At 41.1% G+C, this 21,901-nt stretch overlaps 1 protein-coding gene across 1 annotated transcript in view; it reads right to left on the reverse strand.

Moving 5' to 3' along the window:
- Positions 1-2,497: 2,497 nt before the first annotated feature.
- SPTBN5 (spectrin beta, non-erythrocytic 5) overlaps positions 2,498-21,901 on the reverse strand; it is a 98,659-nt gene continuing 79,255 nt past the window's right edge. Inside the window, 19 exon segments of the mRNA XM_075712881.1 lie at positions 2,498-2,700; positions 2,703-2,749; positions 4,658-4,793; positions 5,287-5,372; positions 5,568-5,659; positions 6,071-6,157; positions 7,687-7,758; positions 8,752-9,093; positions 9,095-9,373; positions 10,395-10,499; positions 11,379-11,555; positions 12,552-12,741; positions 14,256-14,473; positions 15,000-15,155; positions 16,249-16,443; positions 17,179-17,383; positions 17,972-18,168; positions 18,544-18,756; positions 21,615-21,801. Coding sequence (XP_075568996.1) covers positions 2,561-2,700; positions 2,703-2,749; positions 4,658-4,793; positions 5,287-5,372; positions 5,568-5,659; positions 6,071-6,157; positions 7,687-7,758; positions 8,752-9,093; positions 9,095-9,373; positions 10,395-10,499; positions 11,379-11,555; positions 12,552-12,741; positions 14,256-14,473; positions 15,000-15,155; positions 16,249-16,443; positions 17,179-17,383; positions 17,972-18,168; positions 18,544-18,756; positions 21,615-21,801 — 3,124 coding nt within the window. The 3' untranslated portion in view covers positions 2,498-2,560.

Below are 21,901 nucleotides of genomic sequence, written 5' to 3' on the forward strand. Positions count from 1 at the left end.
ACCAGCATGGTTAAGGAAGGAGTTGTGAGATCTATCACTGGGGAAGCAACAGATCAGGGTCTACTTAGAGAAGCTAGGTGTTCCGTAAAGTGCTGCACTAGCAGGCTGTGTGACTCTGAGACTGCTGCTCTGTTACCTATGAAGCATTATGGTGGCTGACGAGGTCTCTCATGATGGGACACAGTCTAATGTGAAGGCAAGAAAGGATCTGGTAAACTATATACAAGGCCAATCAGCCTCATGGCACTGGTGAGATCATGCAGCAAGACCTCCTGGACTTCACTCCAAGCACAGAAAGGACAAGGCAGCAATCAGGAACATTCAACATGGATTTACTAAGGGGACATCAGGCTTGGACCATGTGATTGCCCCTCATGGTGAAATGACCAGGTACGTGGTTATGTGGAGAAAAGTAGATGTAATATACTTCAGCTTTAGTAGGGCTTGTCCCTTGTCTCTAAGAGCATTCTCATTTAGGAGTTGTGGAAGTCTTGCTTGATAAACAGACTGTTAGATGGCTTGAAAACTGGATGAGCTGCCTTCTACAATGGCAACAATTAATGGGTTGACTTCGAGACATTGGCTGGTGACAAATGCAGTATCTGGGGCAAATACTGTGACTAATATTGTTCTGCTACTTCATCAGTGAGCTGTACAGTGAGGTAGAGGACACCCTCAGTACATTTGGAGACAATACTAAAAAATCAGGGAGTGGCTGACATGACAAATGGCAGATCTTCAATCTAGGAGGACTTTGAGAAAACTTGATGATTGGACTAGTGGAAATCTCGTGAAGTTGAACAAGGAAAAGTGCAAAACTCAGCACCAGGTGCAGAATATCCCCCTTTGTCATCCCAAACTGAGCAGCAACTGCCTGAGTAGCAGCTCTGCTGAAAACATCTGGCAGTTACAGTGGATGCCATGGCCAGTTTGAGTAAGCACTGCAAATAAAGCAAACCTCATAATGGGCTACATCAGGAGTGTGAACCCCTTTAGCCACAAGTGACAAGGACATACATGTAATATGGTGAACAGTTTGGGGATGCCCATTTCAAGGGTGAAGCAGAGAGACTGAAGTGGGTGTGATGGAGGGCTACCAAGATGGAGCAGGGGTTTGAGGGCACACCACCTATGAAGGGAGACTGATAGAGTTACACTTGCTTAGTCTGGCAAAAGAGAAGGCAATACGACAGCACCTTCAACGCTGAAGTGCAGGTACAAAGCTGATGGGTCCATGCTCTTCTCGGTAGTGGTATATGACATAGCAGGGGAAAACAGGCACAAGTCCTGGCTTGGAAGGTTCATACGAAACTTCAGGAAAAAATTCACTCAAAGTAGAGCAGCACTAAAGAGGTCACCCAGAGAGACTCTGGCATTGCCATCCATCCTTGGAGGGTTTTTAAGGCTTGTCTAGACAAAACCATACCTGATCTGATCTAGTGCTGATGATTATTTGGCTTTGAGTAAGACACTGAATTACAGACCTCCAGAAGTCCCATCCCACCAACACTTCTGTGCTTAGCTCAAGGAGTGGTATCTCTTTGAAGTAAGCTTTATACTAACTTGCTAAAAAGAACAGACTCTTACTGATGTGGTCACCTGTCTTTATGGCACTGCTGCTGCTGCAGCATGCTCCATGCACTGCGGAGATAAAAGTTTGGTAATTTGTGTGCACTTGACACCCTGTTGAAGTCTAGGAATTTAAGAAGAGTGAAAAAGACCAATAGTGTAATGAGAACAAGATGAGACTTCATACAGGTAACGTACTATTAGACATCTTTTTTCCTTTACCCACATTTTCCCAAAAGACTATCTTATATAATTCCTACTCAACCTGGCTTCCCAATAGGCTGGTTAATCAACCCAGTTTTTGGTCTTTCTGAGAGCAGTGGTCTGGGGACTAGACTTCCTCCTTGCTATCCTGCTTTTCCTCTCCTTTTACACTGAAAGACTGATTGTTCATGCATTATTTTAGTTTCAGATTCCATTAAAAATTAGTAACTCTGCAGGACGTTTTTACCTGGTGACTTCAACCAGAAAGAATTGGCAAATAGTTAGGGAATCATTGGTTAATGTGTTGTAAAAATGAAAAATTGTGGAGACTACAAAACACTGCAGGAATTATATAACAAACATTCCCTTTGAGACTTCTGCTTCTGTGGTGTACAGACCACCCACCCCTCTTAAATCTTACCTGTTGATACCTGCAAAGCTACTCGCAGGTGGCTGCTGTTCACTCACACCTTGCACCTCGAGCTCTGCTCAGTGCTCCCCATTTCTGTCTCGCAGAGTCACTTCACTTGAGCTGTCTGGCTTAAAGGTCCCTCTGCTCTTCCATTAAGCTAACTTGGAGTAGATATCACTTAGGTGATAATGATAAATGACAGAGTTGTTGTATTCACAAAAGTATACCAGATGCAGTCCTGTTTAATTATATTTAATGGCTTTACTAGATTTTAATACATAATTAAAATAAGTTCCAAGGGTAGTGATTAACTTAAAACATATCAATACATTTCCAGAGGGCTGGGTTAAGAGATAATGGTGAAGGGTCTGGTATTCATTGAGGCAAATGTATTTTTTCTCTTCCTGCTTCTAGTAGAGTTGGAAGTAGTTTTGTTTTATTACCACTTTGTTCTAGGCTCAGGGTGGTGATGCAGGCTCCTGTCACTGCAGTCCCATCTTCTGAAAATCTCCGGAAAATTCTGCAGACTCTCTCTCTGGTTTGATTTTGAAGGAAGGTGTTCTCCTATCAACAACATGCATCACCAGAAAATCAGGTACAATCTAGAGAAGTTTAAGTTACTGTGTATATGTAAGAACTTGTTAGGCATCTAGCTCAGCAGCAAAAATCCATCGGGCAAAAGGACTAGGATTTCACATCATAGGCTGTAAGATTTTTCAGACTCCAAATGCAACAGAAATTGATTTACACTACAGGCCAAATTTCCTAATTTGACTGTGGCTGTGTTTTACATGCCTGTGTGTGGATTCTCAAAACTGCCTTTGAGGAAAGTATTCAAACAGTGCAACTTTAGACAACTGGTTTGGCTCCTTAAATTAGGAGGCTGGGTTCCTTTCAGACCCTGCTGGAGAGGATGTTCAGAGGAAAATCCAAGGCACCTATTGTAGACTCCTGCTCTGGCTCCCTCATCTGCTGGAACAAGACTCAATCTGTTGAGCATACAGGTAACCCAGTCTTCAGATCAGATACTTTATTTCAGTAACTTTGGAGCCTACAATAGGTGATACAAGAATTCCTCTGGGTGTCCCAGTTTTAAGTCATCAACCACAGACAGGATATGGCTGACTATAGTGAGTCCATTTTTAAAATCTGGCTGTAGCACATCATAATAACTTTATCAACGATCTGGATGAAGGGATTGAGTGTTCCCTCAATAAGTTTGCAGATGACACTAAACTGGGTGGGAGTGTTGAACTGCTTGAGGGTAGGATGGCCCTGCAGAGGGGTCTGGACAGGCTGGACCGATGGGCCGAGGCCAACTGTATGAGGTTTAACAAGGCCAAGTGCCGGGTCCTGCACTTCGGGCACAACAACCCCATGCAATGCTACAGGCTTGGGGAAGAGTGGCTGGAAAGCTGCCTGGCTGAAAAGGACCTGGGGGTGTTGGTTGACAGCCAGCTGAACATGAGCCAGCATGTGCCCAGGTGGCCAAGAAGGCCAACAGCATCCTGGCTTGTATCAGGAATAGTGTGGCCAGCAGGACTAGGGAAGTGATTGTCCCCCTGTACTCGGCACAGGTGAGGCCACACCTGGAATACTGTGTCCAGTTTTGGGCCCCTCAATACAAGAAAGACATTGAGGTGCTGGAGCGTGTCCAGAGAAGGGCAACAAGAAAGACATTGAGGTGCTGGAGCGTGTCCAGAGAAGGGCAACAAAGCTGGTGAAGGGTCTGGAGCACAGGCCTTATGAGGAGCGGCTGAGGGAACTGGGATTGTTTAGCCTAGAGAAGAGGAGGCTGAGGGGAGACCTCATTGCTCTCTACAACTACCTGAAAGGAGGTTGTAGTGAGGTGGGCGTTGGTCTCTTCTCCCAAGTAGTTAGCAATAGCATGAGAGGAAATGGGCTCAAGCTGTGTCAGGGGAGATTTGGATTGTATATTAGGAAGAATTTCTTCACGGAAAGGGTAGTCAAGCATTGGAACAGGCTTCCCAGAGAGGTGGTGGAGTCACCATCCCTGGAAGTGTTCAAAAAACAGGTAGGTGTGGCACTTTGGGACATGGTTTAGTGGGCATGGTGGTGTTGGGTTGATAATTGGAATGATGATCTTAGAGGTCCTTTCCAATCTTAATGATTCCTAGTTTTTACTTTCATTATAAATGATCCAGCCACCAAGCCAGGAAACATGAAATTATTACTCTTCCCTTAATTGGTTTAGTGGCGGACTTGGTAGTGTTAGTTTAATGGTTGGACTTGATGATCTTAAAGGCCTTTTCCAACCTAAACGATTCTATGATTCTATAAATGACACAAATTAATTGAGGCAGGGTCATACTCAAGAATAATGTATTTTACTGGATTAGTGATAGAGGAGTGGGACTTTTTGAACTAAGGACAATCTCCCTTTGTAGGCGACTGCTGCCTAAGCACAAGCAATGGTGACCTCGGTTCAGCCTTGCAGCACAGAGCCCCTACCTCAGGAGTGAGCTTTTGCTGGTTAGTTTTTCAGCAGAGTCTCTGTCTGGAAAGTCCCACAGTCTTGTCTGGGAGGTTTCTGTGTTTGGAGCAAAAGGCTGCAGCATCATTGTGGAATGTGATCTGTTACTGTGTCCTGCAGAGTCAAAGAACACAAATAAAAACCTTCCGAAGTAGTGTTAGAGGCAGAGTATGCCATTTCTGGGTCCATAAAAATTTTCTCCGAACATCATTGTTATAATTGTGCTCTGGCTTCCTTTCCAGTAAGCCACTGCCTAGTGAGGTGTCCAGAAAGAGATCTAGATTCAGAAGAAAAGCTGTTGATCAAGATCCAAAGCAACTCCTTAATAAAAGGATGAATACAGCCCTTGGGCAAGGCCCCTTCCTGGGAATAACCTGATGTCCACTGCAATACAACTGAAAGGCTGCTTTGCAAGTCACCCTGGGCATTCTCCTGCCGGGTCATTACGTCCCAAGGTGGCAGGTGAGTTGTGCACTTCTGTCTAACAGAGGCAAAAAGGACAGCTCGAAATGCCCCAGATTAAGGACACTTTCTCATTCTCTTATCTTTCTCTCACCTTCACTTGCTAAAACACCACAGTTCATTCTTGAAGGAAGTGAGAATGTACCTATATTATTCTGCAGTGATTGCAGCCAGTCCTCCATCAGTGATTGAGAAGGTGCTGCGAAGAAATACTCTGCACCATCTCTCAGCCTGTAAATAAGGATAGGAGAAGGTCAATTCTAGTTAGCCTTGCCTTATGCCTGCTGTCCTTATGAGTGGGGCAAGCACTGTAAGACATTTCAGTTATGCCTCCTAACAACATACAGTCTTAGGTGACTATAGGCAAATACAACTGTACAGGTAGCTGTGTAGGCTTTTATTAGTGTACTTCTCCATAAGACTTACCGCAACATGAAGGTGTTCTCTTTCCTGATGTAATTTACCAGCCTCTCACATTTGGCACCAGGAATGCTGAGGGACAGGAGTGTGGATACGTTCTGAAGGAGGGTGAAATTATAACAAAATGTTGTCTGTGTCTTTTCTGCTAGGATTCAACTCCATACCAACCTGCAGGCTGACTACACACTCCTACTATCTTTTTCTGCTTTCTAACTAGGACCACTGAATAGGAAGAACCACAGAGGAACAATGGACTATTGCATTACATCTTGAAGGCAATTCTTGAATAAGATACTTCTTTTAAGGAATATGTTTGAAAATTTCTAAAAGCTTATTATTCTGTCTTATAGTTAGATTCAGTTGAATAATTGTTGAATTTTCACTCAGCTGACATTTGAAAGAGAACTGATCACCCCATCCCCAAAGCAAAGCAAATGTAACATTCTTTTAAATGCATTTTTAGGTAGGTAAACACAGAGAATACTAGAAAGATTCAAAAACCAAATTACCTTAGATGCTTCTTTTTCATCATTATAGAAATCAAGCTTTAATCCATCAAGTTTTACGTAGAAGGATTTCCAAGACCTTGAGCCTGGCTACATGAATAGAAATGGCAATGAAATCCAATTATTAGCTATATATTTTATTGGAGTAGTGAAATCTTTCATGTGCAGCTTCCACAGGAAGCCAGGAGCTGCCCAGATTATGATCACAGAAGCTCTCTTAGTCATGATTATCTCCTAGAAAAACAGAACCTGCTGTAGTTTCTGGTGTGGGTGATTCAGGAAGGGTCTCTCTGTGAGTCATGACTGAACAAACAATATAACATGGTGCAAGCAAGCTCTACACCATGTTGTGGTCAGCAACATCTTTGAGAGAAGGTGGGTAATCAGTTATGCCCTATTTTTGGCCACTAAAAGCTCCACTTTTTTCCCAGCTGGAATGCTGGCCCTTGCCTGCTGGTCACAGTCTAGTTTTATGAAGTGTGTGGTTTCAATTTAATGTGGCTGCTGAATTCTTCTTCACTTCCTAAACTAACCCCACTGGAATGCTACTGAACACAGTGCAAAAGCAGCTGCTATTTCCTACCCCAACTATGTACCAGTGAAAAGTTAGCCTAGTGCCGTGACACCCTTCTGGATGAAGGATCCTACTACTTGTGTATATTCTTATTTTGTTATGCCACTGAATCAAGTTGACAATTTGGTCATTCAGAGAAAAGGAAGGAAAAAGTCCTGAGGAAGATAAGTCATAGTTTTTCTTGTTTGGTAAGATGGAAGTTCAGTATCACAGCAGACTAAATTCAGTGTATCCAGAAGAGAAGAAAAACTAAATTTCTCTTCCAGAAGACAGAGTCCATACCCGATTCAATTTTTTAGAGGTCTTTCAAGTTAAAAGTTTCAGAGGAAATATTCTATGGGACAAACAATTCAAGACAACTTGTTTACATGCAATACCTCAGCAAACACCCAGATGTCTACAGATTCTGGTGAATATTAGAAAATTTCCTGCCCTCTTATGATCATTAACCTACTGACCTGAAGTGATCCTTTCCCAGGATGAGAACTTAGATTTCAGTTTCATTCAACCTTGGATTAAACAAACCACTTCAAAGCTAAACAGAAACTTTAATTCTCTTCTAGCACAGTTAGAAATCATAACCATTGGGAGCATGGGAATGAGGGCTTTCTCTGCCAACAAACCATCACATGCTGATACAAGCTTGTATTTTTTTTTTTTTTTAATATTGATCCCCCCCCCCGCCCCCCCCCCCCCCCCCCCCCCCAATTCAGCTGATATATTGATACCTGTATTTATAATTAGGGGAACATAATTACATGTTCATACAGCCTAGGCTCTGGTTCATAAATCCATTAAAGTAGACAGACCCTGTTCTGCATGATTCCCATGACAGGCAAGAATTCCATTGTCTCTTTCTCTTAAAGACTGATCAGGTACTGCCAAAGTCAGTGGACACTTCTGCATGCATTTTAGTGGTAACTGAACTAAACCCACAGTCCTGACCTCCTCTTCAGCAAGAGCTTATCCTGAAGAAGTTAGACTAGATCTGGACTATAACTCAGGGAAAGATGAATTAACCCAGAGTGATGGTATTTGTTTCTACCTGTTGTCTTCCTGGAAGGAGCTGGTCTCTTTTTTCTAGGTATCCCTCCATGTGCTGGAGACTTACAGAAACCTGAGACACACAAGAACATTGCTGTTTAACTTTAAAATGGCCCTTAAACATGTATTATAATTTCTGAAAGTCTTTCTAGATAAATTCCACACAGAGAAACTGACCTCTACTGCCTCTAGCCTTTACATTCACAGCACAGCAAGAAATCCTCTCTAGGTTGCCGTTACGTCTCTGATATACTACCTAAATGAAGAGAATTCATGTCCTTCTAGAACAATTTGCTCATGGAATTTGCTCTACCATGGTGTATTAATTAATTAATATTATTTTTATGTTATCAAATACAACTTACAACTGAAATTGCTAAAGTCATTCATATCACTCCTGCAATAATACTGAGTGACACCAATGTGTAGTGCTGTACTGGCACACTTGGGTATGTGACAAACACATTCCTCTCAAAGTGCAAGAGGGGAAGGGAGGAATTTTTACCTGTCCATGAGTTCACAGTGCATTTCCTGCCAGGGTGAGCAAACAGGAGTTGCTGGTTCTAGTCTTGCACCAGGTCAGCTCTTTGGCAAGGGTGCCACTCAGTCCTGCCTCTCTCTGACTTCTAAACTCAGTGGACGCTAAGCACCACCACCCCACATAGAGGGCATGGGTAAATCAGCAGTCTTGCCTTTTCATGAGACAGCATCTCCTGGCTCTTGTTAAGTGCTCTGCTGAGTATTCAGCAGCAAGAATAACCTCTAGTTTGAGAAACAAAACCAGAAACCAATACAGTTTTTAAGACCTAGGCTATAAAGCTGAGCAAATTAAAAATGCTTTTAAACTATACCTAGCTGCTTAAGTCAACAATCTTTCTGGGAAGTGTATCAGCTGCAAAGGCACATAAAATGCCTCTTGCTGCTCAGATCCATGAGTCTATCCACTGAAATGCCCACTCTATAGTGGTCTTTGTGACTTTCATACAGAATTTCCTATATTTCCTTACTTTAACTAGCACAGGATAGCAATTTTGTGAGGAGAGAGCCAGGAATCCCTGGGACTTACCGAAGGTGTATTCTCTAATCTCTCCCAAGAGGAGTTAGACAGCAGTAAGTTTGGTGATTTTTCTAGTGGCCTTTGGCCAGGATCAGGTGGAGTTGCCATTACTTTTGTCTGCAGGTTGGAGAAAGAGGAGCCTCTAGCACTTTTTTCCTGAGGTGATAAAAGGCCTGTGGCATAGGATTCTGACACACTGCTGCTCCATTGCTGGCTTATGGGAGTAGGAGATAAAGGAGAGCTTAAAGAACTGTGCCTTTCCAAAGATGTAGCTCGTGGACCCACCGTCTTTGGTGTAGGTGGAGTGATAATCTCACTGAGCCTCTTCTCAGCTTTCATTTCTGTTTTTTTTGCTGCTCAGCACTTCTGGGACTCCCCCAGCAATGAATTGTTGGAATGTCGATGGAGACTTTTCAATGGGGGAGAAAATAGTTTCAAGTGGGACCCTCCAGGACAGGCTGGCTAAGGGCACAGATGGCAGTGGTGTTGGGCTCTTTCTCTCTGTCACTTTTGGCGGTGCATTCCTTTTGTCAGATGTTTTTCTTTTCAGAGAGGGAACTCGTACTACTTTGCCTTTATCCTTCTGCTCACTCTCTTCTGTGTCCACTTGTTTCAGAAGATTCGTCTCCCTCTGTAGGACACAAGTATTACATTTTAAAAAATTGCTTTCATTGCACTCATGGGTACTACCTAAGCTTTTTTTAATTTTAAGCAGGAATAGTTTTTCAAATACACTCTCTCCTGACACTGAATTTTAAGGCCTGTACCTCCACTGGCATTCTTAGAGTTAGAACTGAACTTAATTGCTATGTGCTGAGCATTATTTTGTTGCCCAAACCATGAATACTGATGGCAGTTAATCTCAAATACAGCGAATCCTGTCCTTGCTAAGTTCTCTAGAGGCTGAGTCTTTAATAAGCTCTAGAGAGACTATGCTTCTCTTCTGTGGCACTACTTCTTTCAGTTTGCTGTAGGAACAGTGAGTATCCAGGGGTGTTCTCATGGAAAATTTTAGAGTGGAGGACCTTTGTCCCTTCATATAGCCAATTTGCAAATCACTGAAAAAAAGGCAGGCTCAGCTAAGCTAATTTTTAGCCTAATGCCGAACACAAAAGCTATGTTTTGCTGGTTATTTCAGGAAAATAATTTAAAACCAAATTGAAACAGGATCTGGGAGGCTGACTGAATATTTTTGGTACCTAATACAATCCATTGTAGAACTCTGATGCCAGAAGGAAAAAGGCCTATCTCTGCCTTGGTCTCCCTTTATTTTCAGCCCTTTACTATTCTCCAGCACTGTCAGGTGGCTGCAGTTCCCCACTGAAATCCTGAATGAATCAAAATCTCTCCATCTGTGTAGTGACGGACCACCCTGTTTCTCACACAGCAATGCGCACTACACACCCTTTTTGCTGCTCCTGGCAGAAGAAAGCTTCCACTTCTCCCCTAGAGCTTTGCAAACTAGTTGGACTCTTTTGATCCACATACAGGTGTTGGTCTCAGCTGGTCTATCTGTAGTATCTCAGCTTTGGTCACTTGTTTACTCCATCTCAGCACAGGAGTTCATTCTTACATGGAGTGACTGAGCCCAAACATTCAAGGACCCACATTATCCTGTCTCATACACAGCTCATCAACCTTCTACTACTTACCTTAGTTTTCCTGCTGAGCTGAGCAAATTTCTCCTCCTGAGCTGCAAGCATCTTCTCAAAATCATGGTGTTTCTTCAGTAATTCCTCTACTTCAGACACTGAATCCTGAATGGAAAAATGATCAGATACAGAAGTCCAAAATCAAGCCCATTGGAAGAGATTATGCCAAGATTTTCAGATTTACCCATTCTATTTAGCCAAATGACGATTCTGAAATTTTTGTAATTGAATATCTAAACCCCTGGTAATGTGTGAAAAATCTTAATTTACACTTAAAAAAAAGGTCGGTAGCTTGCAGTCTGCCTGCTGTACATGAAAAAAAGAGCTCAAATAACAACATTCTTTTTTTTCTGTGAAGCCATGTGGTACCATTGCTTCCAACTGTAACTGTTTACATACAGATTAAGTACTTGGATTCCAGCTTGTGCTAGATACAGAGTTTATTCCTGCCCTGCAACACATGCATCTTAAACCTCTGTCTTGCTTAGTTTTTGATACCTGACTTTATGACATTGTTTTCCCATCTTATAAGACGACAGTCAACAATGAGAAAAAACCAAACCCATGGTTGCTGGTGTTTAAATAGGAATTTACAAACTAGCTATCAAGCCATCTGTGCAAAACATTCTACCACCCAACACAAGGTGGGGAAAAACCCTTTGTCGTTTTGAAACAGGCTCTCAGCATGACAGGGAAGGTTGAACCCTCTGCAAGTTATATTATTATGTGAAAAAATGGTCTGGAATTCTCCCCAGTCTTCTACCACCCCCTGGAAGCCACCATCTCCTGGAGCTCATCACCATGTCAAATGCAGCAACTGTCCTGGGCTCACTTCTCTAAGAGGACAGAGCTCCTGCTCTTTGTAATCTCAAGGGTGCATTACTATTTAGATCGTGATTAACTTCAGGCCTGAGCTGATACATGCTCCAAGCACTCTGTATATGCTAAGAGACATTTCAGAAGTGCTGCACTGTTGTTACTCACCCCGTAGCTAGGATCTGAAAGAAAGCTCTCCTTGGCAGCCAGCCATGCTTCTGCTTGTTCTAGCTCTCTGCGGAGCAATTGAATCTCCCAGTTTTCTTCATATAACTCTTTCCTCATGTCCCAGCTCTCCTTTACCTTCTTCATCAGCTCTGACAGCTCTAACAGTTTTTCTTCAATCTAGAAAAATAACATTTGCAATGCCAGGAGGTGAAAAAATCCAATCAGACTTTCCTGTGACAGCCAACTAGTGTGTAATCTGCCCTCAGGATCCAGAAGGTGACCTCTAGATAACTTTGTGGTGTTAACATAGTTTAGAAAGGATGTCCGAGTCCTCATTTTTCTTACTTGCATTCATTTAGCCTGTATGTTGTATAGCTATATATTATAATTGTATGCATATTCCACATACTATATGATCAACATTCTGCTACATACTTTCCCATGATGAAACTTTATACCCAGGCAATTTGTATTATAGAACTAGCGAGAATCAGAAAATTCAACAAATGCATCCATTTATGGCAAGACAACAATGGAGAGCTGTAAACTGTAAAAAGTTCTCTAATTCTTTCTACAACAGAAGTATTGTGATCTTGCATAAATTCTGAAGATGTTTTTGATGGTGTGATCTCTGGATCTACTGACAGTATCAAGACAAGCTTGGGACCACTACGAAGGTCAAACTCTAAAGGTACATAGATAACGGGATCACAGAAATTTTAACATTCTTGCCTCTTTGGCTCTATGACATTTCTGAAGAATTACATATCTTCTGGTGTACTCAGGGACATCACTCCATCATATAGTTGATTGTATTATGATGTATTTTTTTCTAGGTCTTGTGTAGTTAAATGCTAAAATCTCATTTACGTGGCACGTCTTTTCAGTGGAATAGGAATACATCCCTACCCCCCCGACTATTCCTCCCCGCCATAATCAATCTAGTGACTATTCTTTTATGGTCAGCTTCAAAATCAGTTTTTAGAGGAGTAAGAACTTTAAAAGGCGTTTTCTTTTTCTACATGTCACACAAAGTCTGCAGCTTTCAATAGTAGAGAACCTGACTGTCCTGTTTAGTTCTTCTGTTTTGAAAGACACAAAGCCGCAACTCCTGCCTATTTAATGTCTTCTTTATTCACTCTTGTTTGTAAAATATTTAACTCATCAACACACCTCCACAGACATGAAATGTCCCTTCTTCATTAGGTCACCTCCTGCCCGCTCCATTTCTTCATATTTTAGCCACTGCTTCTCTATCTCACGCTTGTATTCCTCATGACGCTTGATAAGCAGTTCAGCTCCCAGGACATCATTTGCCAGTTCCTCAGATATCACTAGTGCATGCATCTCATTGGCCCAGGCCCTACAGAATAAAGTCCACATGGTAAAACCAGAAGGAATCCGAGTCTGTTGGATACTCAGGAATGCACACATCCCATGGCTGTAGACACATGTATACAGACTTTTATTTGCTCACAGAAGATATGAATATAGTAATACATTGATGAAGGTTCACTCATGCATCCACAGATTTTTATAACCTGATATAATATTCCCAATGCTGTTTCAGTACGTAGCCTGTTAGAAAGGCAACTGGAGAATCTATACATACTAAAGCATTGCACATTCAAATCCTCAGAAAGAACCGTAACTGCAATGCCTAGGCTGTACACATTCGCAGTACTTTTATACATGGCACAGGGAGACCGAGACTTTCAGATGTCCATCTAACCTTAGCCACATGCATGAAAGTACTTCATATGCATACAGAGCACTCATGCAAAGAAGCATATTGATAGATACTTTTCAAGGAAAATTTTCTACTCCATGAGCCTCAACTGGCATAAACCAATGCATCTTGATTTACCTGAGCTCAGGATCAATCCCTTAGCATAGTAAATGTCCAATAGTCAGTGGGAACCACTTTAGTGTCTTTGTATTTCTACTTCTGTTATGGATTAACTCTTTCATTAACTACACTGAACTAAAAATGTGCATATTTCTTCTGTGAGAAATCCTGTTTAAAAAACACAATTTCCATCAAAAAATACATCAATATTGATGAAAATGACATTAAAATGATAAAATATAATATTTTAATGTTAGTCTGCCACTTTGACTATAGTATATTTCCATTATTTATTTCAATTTTTACATTAGACCTCTGCTTATAGATGTTTTGGCATGATTGATTTAAAAAAAATGAGATGTTTAGCTCAACATATCTTTTTTTTAAAAAGCATGTTTTGCAGATGCTTTAAATATTCAGCATTTTGTTCTAAGTCATATTAAAAAAGGGAATTTCCCAGCAATTGAATTCTTGCAAAAAACCTGACCCCTAATAAGAATGGACAGAAGAGTGTGTACATATGGGCAATGGCATTAAGTACATGTGTGCAAAACAATTTCAGCACTTGAGCAAGTGCTATCCTGTTCTAGAAGATTATCTTTAATGTTGTTGCTTTGACTCAGAAAAATAGGCACTAGTGTCTGTACAGCTGAACAAATTACTTGACTATCTAGCAGAGACTCCCCCATCTTCTTACAGAATCAACAGTATTTTCAATTGGAATTGTGAGACTACCAAATCTATCCAGAGTGACTGAATTCTCCAAGACTGTCTAGGAAATAGTCTAAAAATATGCGTTTGTCATGCACACTGTGCTGAAGTGGAGTGGCATGGTCACCTCTGATGTGCAGTAAATTCTCTGAAGTGCTGTTGAGAAGATGTCATATATTATTATCCAAAGAGATTTGCAAGTAAGCTGCAGACCACCTGGGACAGGAGTAAATAACTGACAGGTGTAATTTAGAGAATCTTGTATAGGAAAGACAAGAAATAAGGTCTACCGCCAAACTCAAGGGGCCAACACATACATCAACTCCCTGCAGTCATTGAAGTAGAGCTGGACTTGTTCTGCCTGGGTCAGTCTGGCCTTCCTCTCCAGAAACTTCTTGCCCAGATTTTCCCAGCACTCATCCACATCTGTGAGTCTCTCCATGATGTTTTCCTTGACTTGAGGGTACGTGCGGCTGAGGTGCCAAGCCTCTCCCCGAATCCGATCCAGCTCTTTCGTGATGGCACCTAGATCTCTCTGGAACAGAGACAGAATGGATTGTAAGACCAAGTCACTACGTACACCTATCAAAAGCAGATTTTAAAGATGGTGCATATCTTTTCTAGCCACTGGCTGCACAGAGGCTGGAAATATGACTCTGTCAAGACTTTTCCTCTCAGTTTCCTCCTAATGCCTTTTAACATTTATCATCAAACATCAAAGAAACTTCTTTAGATGTGACACACTGATTATTTTTATAAGTGTGGAGCTGAAGTCTCTTGTAGTTCAGAAGACACTTTTGCAATTATAACAATTTGGAATAGATTTTAGAAGAGAAGCTCATCCTTAGAAGTAAAAACCTTAATAACATAATATCACAATGTTAAAAACAGGACAAAAAGGCCCCGTTCTGTGAAGCACAAAGAATATTTCAGTATGCAATAAATTTATCTTTTGCTGGCCTGCAAACAAGGCACTTGAGAGGATTTCAAATCAAGCATCAGTCTCTTTTTTTCCCCCCATTTATGCTTTTCTGCCACTGCTTCATGACAGATCCCCTTACCTCTACTCCCTCAAGCTGGCTGAGAAGTGTCTGTACACTTGGAAGATCATACCCATAATCTTCTATATCCACCACTGCCTCTTTCTCCTGCATCCAGCCCTTTACTTCATCCACATCATGATCATACTGGTGAACTTGCTGGGCTGCTCTTAGATTCTGGAATAAAGAAACAATTCAGTGGTAATACTATATATCATGTCTGCAGCACAAAAAAGGGCAACCCTAATATGTCCTAATACAGTACAGACTGAACAAGAATGGGAGTGAAACACCTTCCTGATTAAGACACCTGAAAGTGATGTGTTCAAGCTAACCTAATTTCCCTTCTCTTTGTCAATGGAAAGAAACAGATGTCTCTAAAGAGCAATTTATCCCTACATAAGATGAATGATCAAGATGGAGAGCATGAATTGCCCTCTAAAGGTAACTCTCAATCACAGAAAGCCTCCTAAAAAACTTGCTTGGAATAGAAGCCTACAATGCAAATGGTGAAAATAAGAGGAGTTAAGTGAAAATTAGGTTTTCTGAAATGAGAGGATTAAAAAACGTTCTAATACTGTTTTACATTCAAACTATATATTAAGAATTATCATGCATTTACTGCTGCTAACAGACAATAGTGTATGTAATGGTAGTGAAAAAAAGAGTTCAGGACATCTGACATTTTACGTTCTCCTTAAAGCAAACAAAAAAGTTGAGTTCTACATGTCTTCTCTGCTTTTCCAAACACATCTGTGACTGCAGTTTCATGAGAGGGGGTAAGCTGATTTAACATCTAACTGCTGACAAAAGGTAGTTTTGGCTCTGTGTCCTCTATCACCTTCTCTCCCATACCCCTTCTTTTACTTCAAGTAACTAACTCAGCAAAAAAATCTGAAGAGTTTTCATCTTGTTTAATAAGCTGAAGTAGTTCAATAAAGAGTCCAATGAGGGCCAGAGCCAGCCTCCTGTTAGTGGTGGTAAACCGTTAGATTGGCTTAGTTTTTCAAGAAACCAGAGCTAGCAGTGAATTAAGGAAAACAGAATTACTCTATGCTGATAAATATCTTTCAAGTATAAGCCTTGCGAGGAACAGTAGGGTAAGCAGTGGCTGTAAAAGGAAACAGATCAAGAAAGAATAGAACAGAATACACCCATTGCTCTTATAAACCTTGTGTTTCAACATGAGCAATGCACTGGCTTGGGAAAAAGAGAAGGACATGGGAAACTGCAGGGAATTCAATGCCCCAGTTTGTCATGTATTTCCTACCTCTGTCCTTGTCTGGATGGCATGGCACAGTTTCTCCCACATCTCATTGATCTGTTTTGTTCTCTTCTGGATAATGTCCATCTTGCTGTGGCCCTCCTTCTCTAGTTTAGATGCTAACTCACCTAAGACGACAACTTTGGAATGTCCCAGGGGTTTCACCTCATTTACAAAATCTTTAAACTTTTTCTCCAGCACCTGTGGGATAAATGGGGGCAGAGACTTAGATATAAGAATTTCAGCCTACCTCTATGAGAGAGGCAGAAGGAATCGCTTTCTCTGTACTGTATAAAGCAAAAGCTATGTATTGCAGTCTACAAGTGCAAATCACTTGATAAACCCAGATGATCTGGAGTCAGAAGGCTTCTATTGTCTTGATCATTTAACATCTTATGTCACAGAGAAAATTCATCCACATCCTGAGAAACAGGTGCTGCCCAGATCGTAAGAAACATAACCTGTTAGGCTGTCCACATATGCATCAGTTGTTGATAAGTGGACACTATGAATTATACCTCTCTGCACTGTGTGCCCTGAGGAGAAATTTATCCTTGAAGTCAGCAGCTAGAGGGGTGAATGCTGCATCCCAGCGTTTTCCACTGAAATTGTTACAAGACCATGGCCCTGGTCATGTCAAATTTTTTAGGCCGTGTCAAATTTATAATCAGGGCCAGCAGTGAAGTGTGCTGACCTCACCTTATCCCAAGAAAAAGCTAACTTTCTGATGCACCTACTTTTTCTGTTGGAAGAAGCTACCTCAGAGAGCCCTGTATAAGCAGACAGAAACCAGTCTGAGTTCTTGCTGCAGAGAGAACTTGTTTGCTAGTTTTTGTCACTGTAACATGCTTCACTGTCAGCAGCTACACAAAAATTGCAGCAAATATATTCCTGCTTTGCAACACAATACGTACAATACCTTTTATTTTCTTTTACCTCAACATCATCTAAGTCCTGCCCATAGTCATCGGACTCTGCTACAGACTGTTTACTGGAAAGCCATGCATCCACCAGCTGGAATTCTCTTTCAAACTGATAGAGCTGGAATTGTTCTTGCAGGCGTTTTCTCTGGGTCTCAGCCTTCTGTAGGAGAGACTGATAGTCTCCTAGGACCCCCTGGAGCTTTGAAAATATGGGTTGACTGCAAAGAACAAGAATCAGAAAGTATGTCTTTGTTTTACTGTTCTTTTTGAACATTGTCTTTTCTCACTGGTTGAATTTGCAACACCCTCAAAATACAGAAGAAACCAGGTAACATGATGGAGTGAGTTATGCCGAGGTGTTAAAACCAGCTAGTTCAGGAAATTAAAGTATCTCATATGAACAGCCGTTTTTTTCACTTCCTCCTCCCCAGATATAAAAGCAAACTGGCAATGAGAAACAGTGAACTGTCAAGAATGTCCACTTCCTTTCCCAAGCATGGTCTTTTTTGAACCTTTATGGTGTAAGTGAGAACTAGATGATAGTTCCTGGGAATAGACAATGGACAAAGAAGCTGATCTGCACTAATTGGCCTGTTGTTAAAAACAACAGTCATGAAAACATTGAAATAATCATCAAGCTTTTTGAGGGCTGAGTGTGTGTGATGGTGGTGAAGGAGGGATTGACGTCCCCTGGACTCATATTTCTGAACGAGCCAAACAGCTACTGAAGGTTGAACTTTTCCATATTTGCCTTCACTGGGCATTTATGTTAGACCTGGAGCAGAAGCCTTTTTTCACTTTCCTACCTCTCTGGGCTGTCTTTCTTTATTAAGCTGGCACCTGTCTCCTGTACTTTCTTGATCCGGGGCCTGAAACCATCCATGTCCAGCTTGGTAGCTTCAAGTTTACGCAGTAAAGCTTGTGTGGATTCTTCATTCTTCCCATAATCAGAGGTCTCCAGAATGAAGCTCCTCTCTGCCAGCCATGCCTCCACCTCCAGTAGCTGTATGAAATACAGGGTTGAGCCTGAACACAGTTGTGATTTAGGTCAAGAGAAAGAAAACTGGAAAGCAGTGGTGCCCGAAGAGACACATCAGTGATAACAGAGAGCAGCTTAGGTGCCTTCCTGTAATGCAATCTAGCAGACACTATTCAAAAAAATGTGTACCCAGGACCTGGTAATTAAGGTTACATGTTTATCCCTCATGCAGTTACTTGGAAAAGACACTGTTATTTCTCTACTGCATCCATATTTACCAGATGTGAAAAATCAGGACAGTGTGAATTCTGCTCCTGTCTCAGCACTTGCACCCATTCAAGATATCAGTTCTTTTAAGCAAAGAAAGACCAAAATAAATGTCTCGTGAACCATCTTTACCTCATTCAGGAACAGATGGGCCTCATATGACTGCATGAGCCGCTGTCTCCTCTCTTGAGCCTCTGCCTTCAAGGTTTCTACAGAAGTCTCAAGCTCCTTCATATGCTCCATAATCTTACGAGAGGCTGAGTGGCCTCCCCTTACCAGTTTCTGCCCTGTACTGAGCACTGCTTTGGTCAAAGCATCCCGACTGCTTATCTCATTCTCCAAATTCTGGAAAGAGTAAAGAGTAAAATGAGAGACCAAAAATAAAAGCTATGGAGATTTTTATACCAGATAACGTAGTCATGTAATTCCATTATAAATCTTATACATGAAGATGGGTCAGTGGTGCAAAGGCTGATTGAATGCTTGAAGTGGAGTGGAGGAGTTTTTTGGGGGTGATGGAGTGATTATAGAAATCAAATATAGCCATGAAGTTTGGACCCTGCTGTGTATCCACCTCAGAGTGTGGAGGGAAGAGGTTCTAACCACAAACCTCTTATCTGTAGATTCCACCGAAATATACCAGCTTCCACCCCATTACATGGTGTTTCTTGAATTAAAATGTGTCTAGGGAAGAACAATCAATTCACCTGCTCATCAGTATTTGTCACTTGCCAATGCCTTTGTAGAAGATGCAGCTTTGCATAACAGCCATTGCAAACACTGTGGGTACACATACTACCAGGCAGCCAAGAGGACAGGGAAAGAAGAAAACTACCCGAACCAGTTCTCAGAGACTTGAAATTAATTTTTGAAGACTGGTAGATTTTAAAACCATATGCATTCCTCCATATAGCCCCTCATACAATATTTGCCTGGGTGGGCAAGGACCGTGCCATCAATTCATCTGTGGGTGGATGTGCATTCAACACCTGGCTATGCCTGAGCACCTTGAGCACAAACCAACCCCACCATTTTACAATTGTTCTGTTTATTTTCATAGCTATGAAACAGGCAGTTTCAGAGTTAGACTACAGTGCTATGTTAATGTAGAAGAGATGCCCTTTCTGAGGAGAGGAGCTGCTTTTTCAACTTAAGTATCAGACTTGGCTGGAAGAGAACTCTGATTCTAATCTTGCCTTTAACTTCCTCCTATTAATTTCAAGACAGCCACTATGTTGTTGAAAAGTGACACTGTATCTGACCCCAGCAGAATGGAATCCAGTGGCAAAGATTATAAAACATCTTGTACTGTGTATTAATAATAAGCTAGCAGCATGAAGACCAACTTTACAGTTGAACATTTAGGAACATGTATTCACAGTACTTCATTTATAACAACAGGAATTTAAAAAAAAAAAAAAAAGGGTAGGGGGGTTCCAAGCCAAGCAGCTGTGTCTGTGCATATTATATTTGTGTGTAAATGCAGTTTTGCAAGACAGTGTTTTTTGGGTTTTGGGGTTTTTTTTAGGTTGCTACATTTCACACACAATCTCTTCTGTGGCAACAAACCAAGGACTGAATTTTGCAAATCTGGCTCAGTAGACAAACAATAGAGGGTGGAAGTAATAGTATATTCAATTCTTGACTGTTATGTTACCTCTGACATTTGTTTTTCTGTGAGCCAACATTTAAAAAAAAAAAAAAAAAAGGGTGTAGAGACTCTAACTACTAAAAGATTGAGAATTCAAAGCTTATATTTTAATCCTGCTTCCAGGAGAATAAGAAGCAAAATGGCAGGAAGAATTGGCATTTTATTATGCACTGGTATTATGGTCTATATCTCCCATTCTCACAGTTCATTGAAATATTTTAAGACCTGGCCAATTAGCACAAAGATAATTGCAGCCTAAAGCAGTATCTCCACTGTTCCTTCAGTTATCCCAAATATTTTATCAGATTAATTCAGTTTAAACATTCCTTTCTTCCATGAACCTAATTAGTTCCTTACCATGTCAATCAGCTCATAATTTTGAGGAGTAATTGCACACATAACATTTACACTTTCAAACATGATCAAACAAGCTTTTTGTTCGTACTGTCTAATCTCAAAGTCACCAACTGCATCTTGCTTAAATACAGAATTTTTACAAATACAAGAATTACACCAAATACTAAGAAGGTGCAAACTATTCAGAATATACCCATGGGTCTTACTCAGGAATATTCTGGAAGATGCATTTAAAAACATTTACAATTGTTCATGAAATTGTGAGTACACCTAGGATAAATCGACTTTTTAAGAGACTTTATCCCTGTCCTAGTATGTCACCTGTAGCAGTCTTAACTTTTCACCCTGGAGACACTTCAAATTTTTTGTAAGTTCAGCTTTTTTTTTGTAGACATGCAGATTGCACCAAATGTTTGGGCTTACTCTCTCTCTCTCTGTATAAAAATATCACACACACTCCCACTTTATAAGATATTCTTTCACAGTCCTATTGCAGATTGCAAAGATTTTCCCCAGAGGCACTTGACCTGGCACTTAAACAGGCTGTCATTTGCTAACATTAAATACCAATAGCTGCTGGAGACTTTTAGCAGGATTTTTTTTTTCCTTCCACCTCATGTTTGCTTTCTCTGATGGCCCACCTGAACCTTGTGAAACAATTCAGCAGCTATCTAGAATGAAGGTCAGCTAAGGATCATCATAATAACCTGCTAACTCCTTCCCTCCAGAGCAGAACAAGTTTTGGGGAAAGATGTTTCCCTGGGAGGTTATCCTGAGACATCTGAGCAATGAACTGCATTGCATGTACTTACTGAGTTTCAAAGCATATTTTTTAGGACATCTGAAGCCCAAAGAAGCTATGACAGCATGCACAACAGTTTGTAAAATCTATTTTGTATTGCAAAGGCCAGGTTTTGAACTCAAGTCACAGAAAGAGCCTATGTGTCCACAGAAAAGCGTATGGTGTGGTACCTGCACCACCGCAATGATAAGCAGCATGGAATCCCATATGTTGCCAAGTCTCAGACACATCTTTCAAAAAATGTCATTATTATCAGACAAAGATAACAGTAATCCCTGGCATCATGAATCCTGGTAGCCAAAGCACAGCAGATAAAGTTTGCCCAGAGGCAAATTGAATTCCATGTTCTCTCTTTGATTCTAAAGATTGAGAATGGTTCTCACATGACATTACCTGGTGCTTTTCTTGTAGACTCTGAACAGTTGCCAGGGATTGGCCATAATCCCTGGAGGAAGCCATGGGGAGCTTCTCATGAACCCAGGCCAACTCCTCATCAACATCTCGGAAGAACTGGTACTGAAGTCTGCTTGCCTCCAGACTCCCACGTCTCTCCTGCAGAGGATCACGTAGACTTTTGTATCTGTAGGTTTTAAAGAGAACCCAATGAGGACTGCAGATTAATAAGGAATTAATGCAAAACATTCTTTTCAGAATAATGTAGAGAAGAAAAGAAAAAAAAA

Source organism: Pelecanus crispus, chromosome 6 (assembly GCF_030463565.1).
Source record: "Pelecanus crispus isolate bPelCri1 chromosome 6, bPelCri1.pri, whole genome shotgun sequence".
Lineage (NCBI taxonomy): Eukaryota > Metazoa > Chordata > Aves > Pelecaniformes > Pelecanidae > Pelecanus > Pelecanus crispus.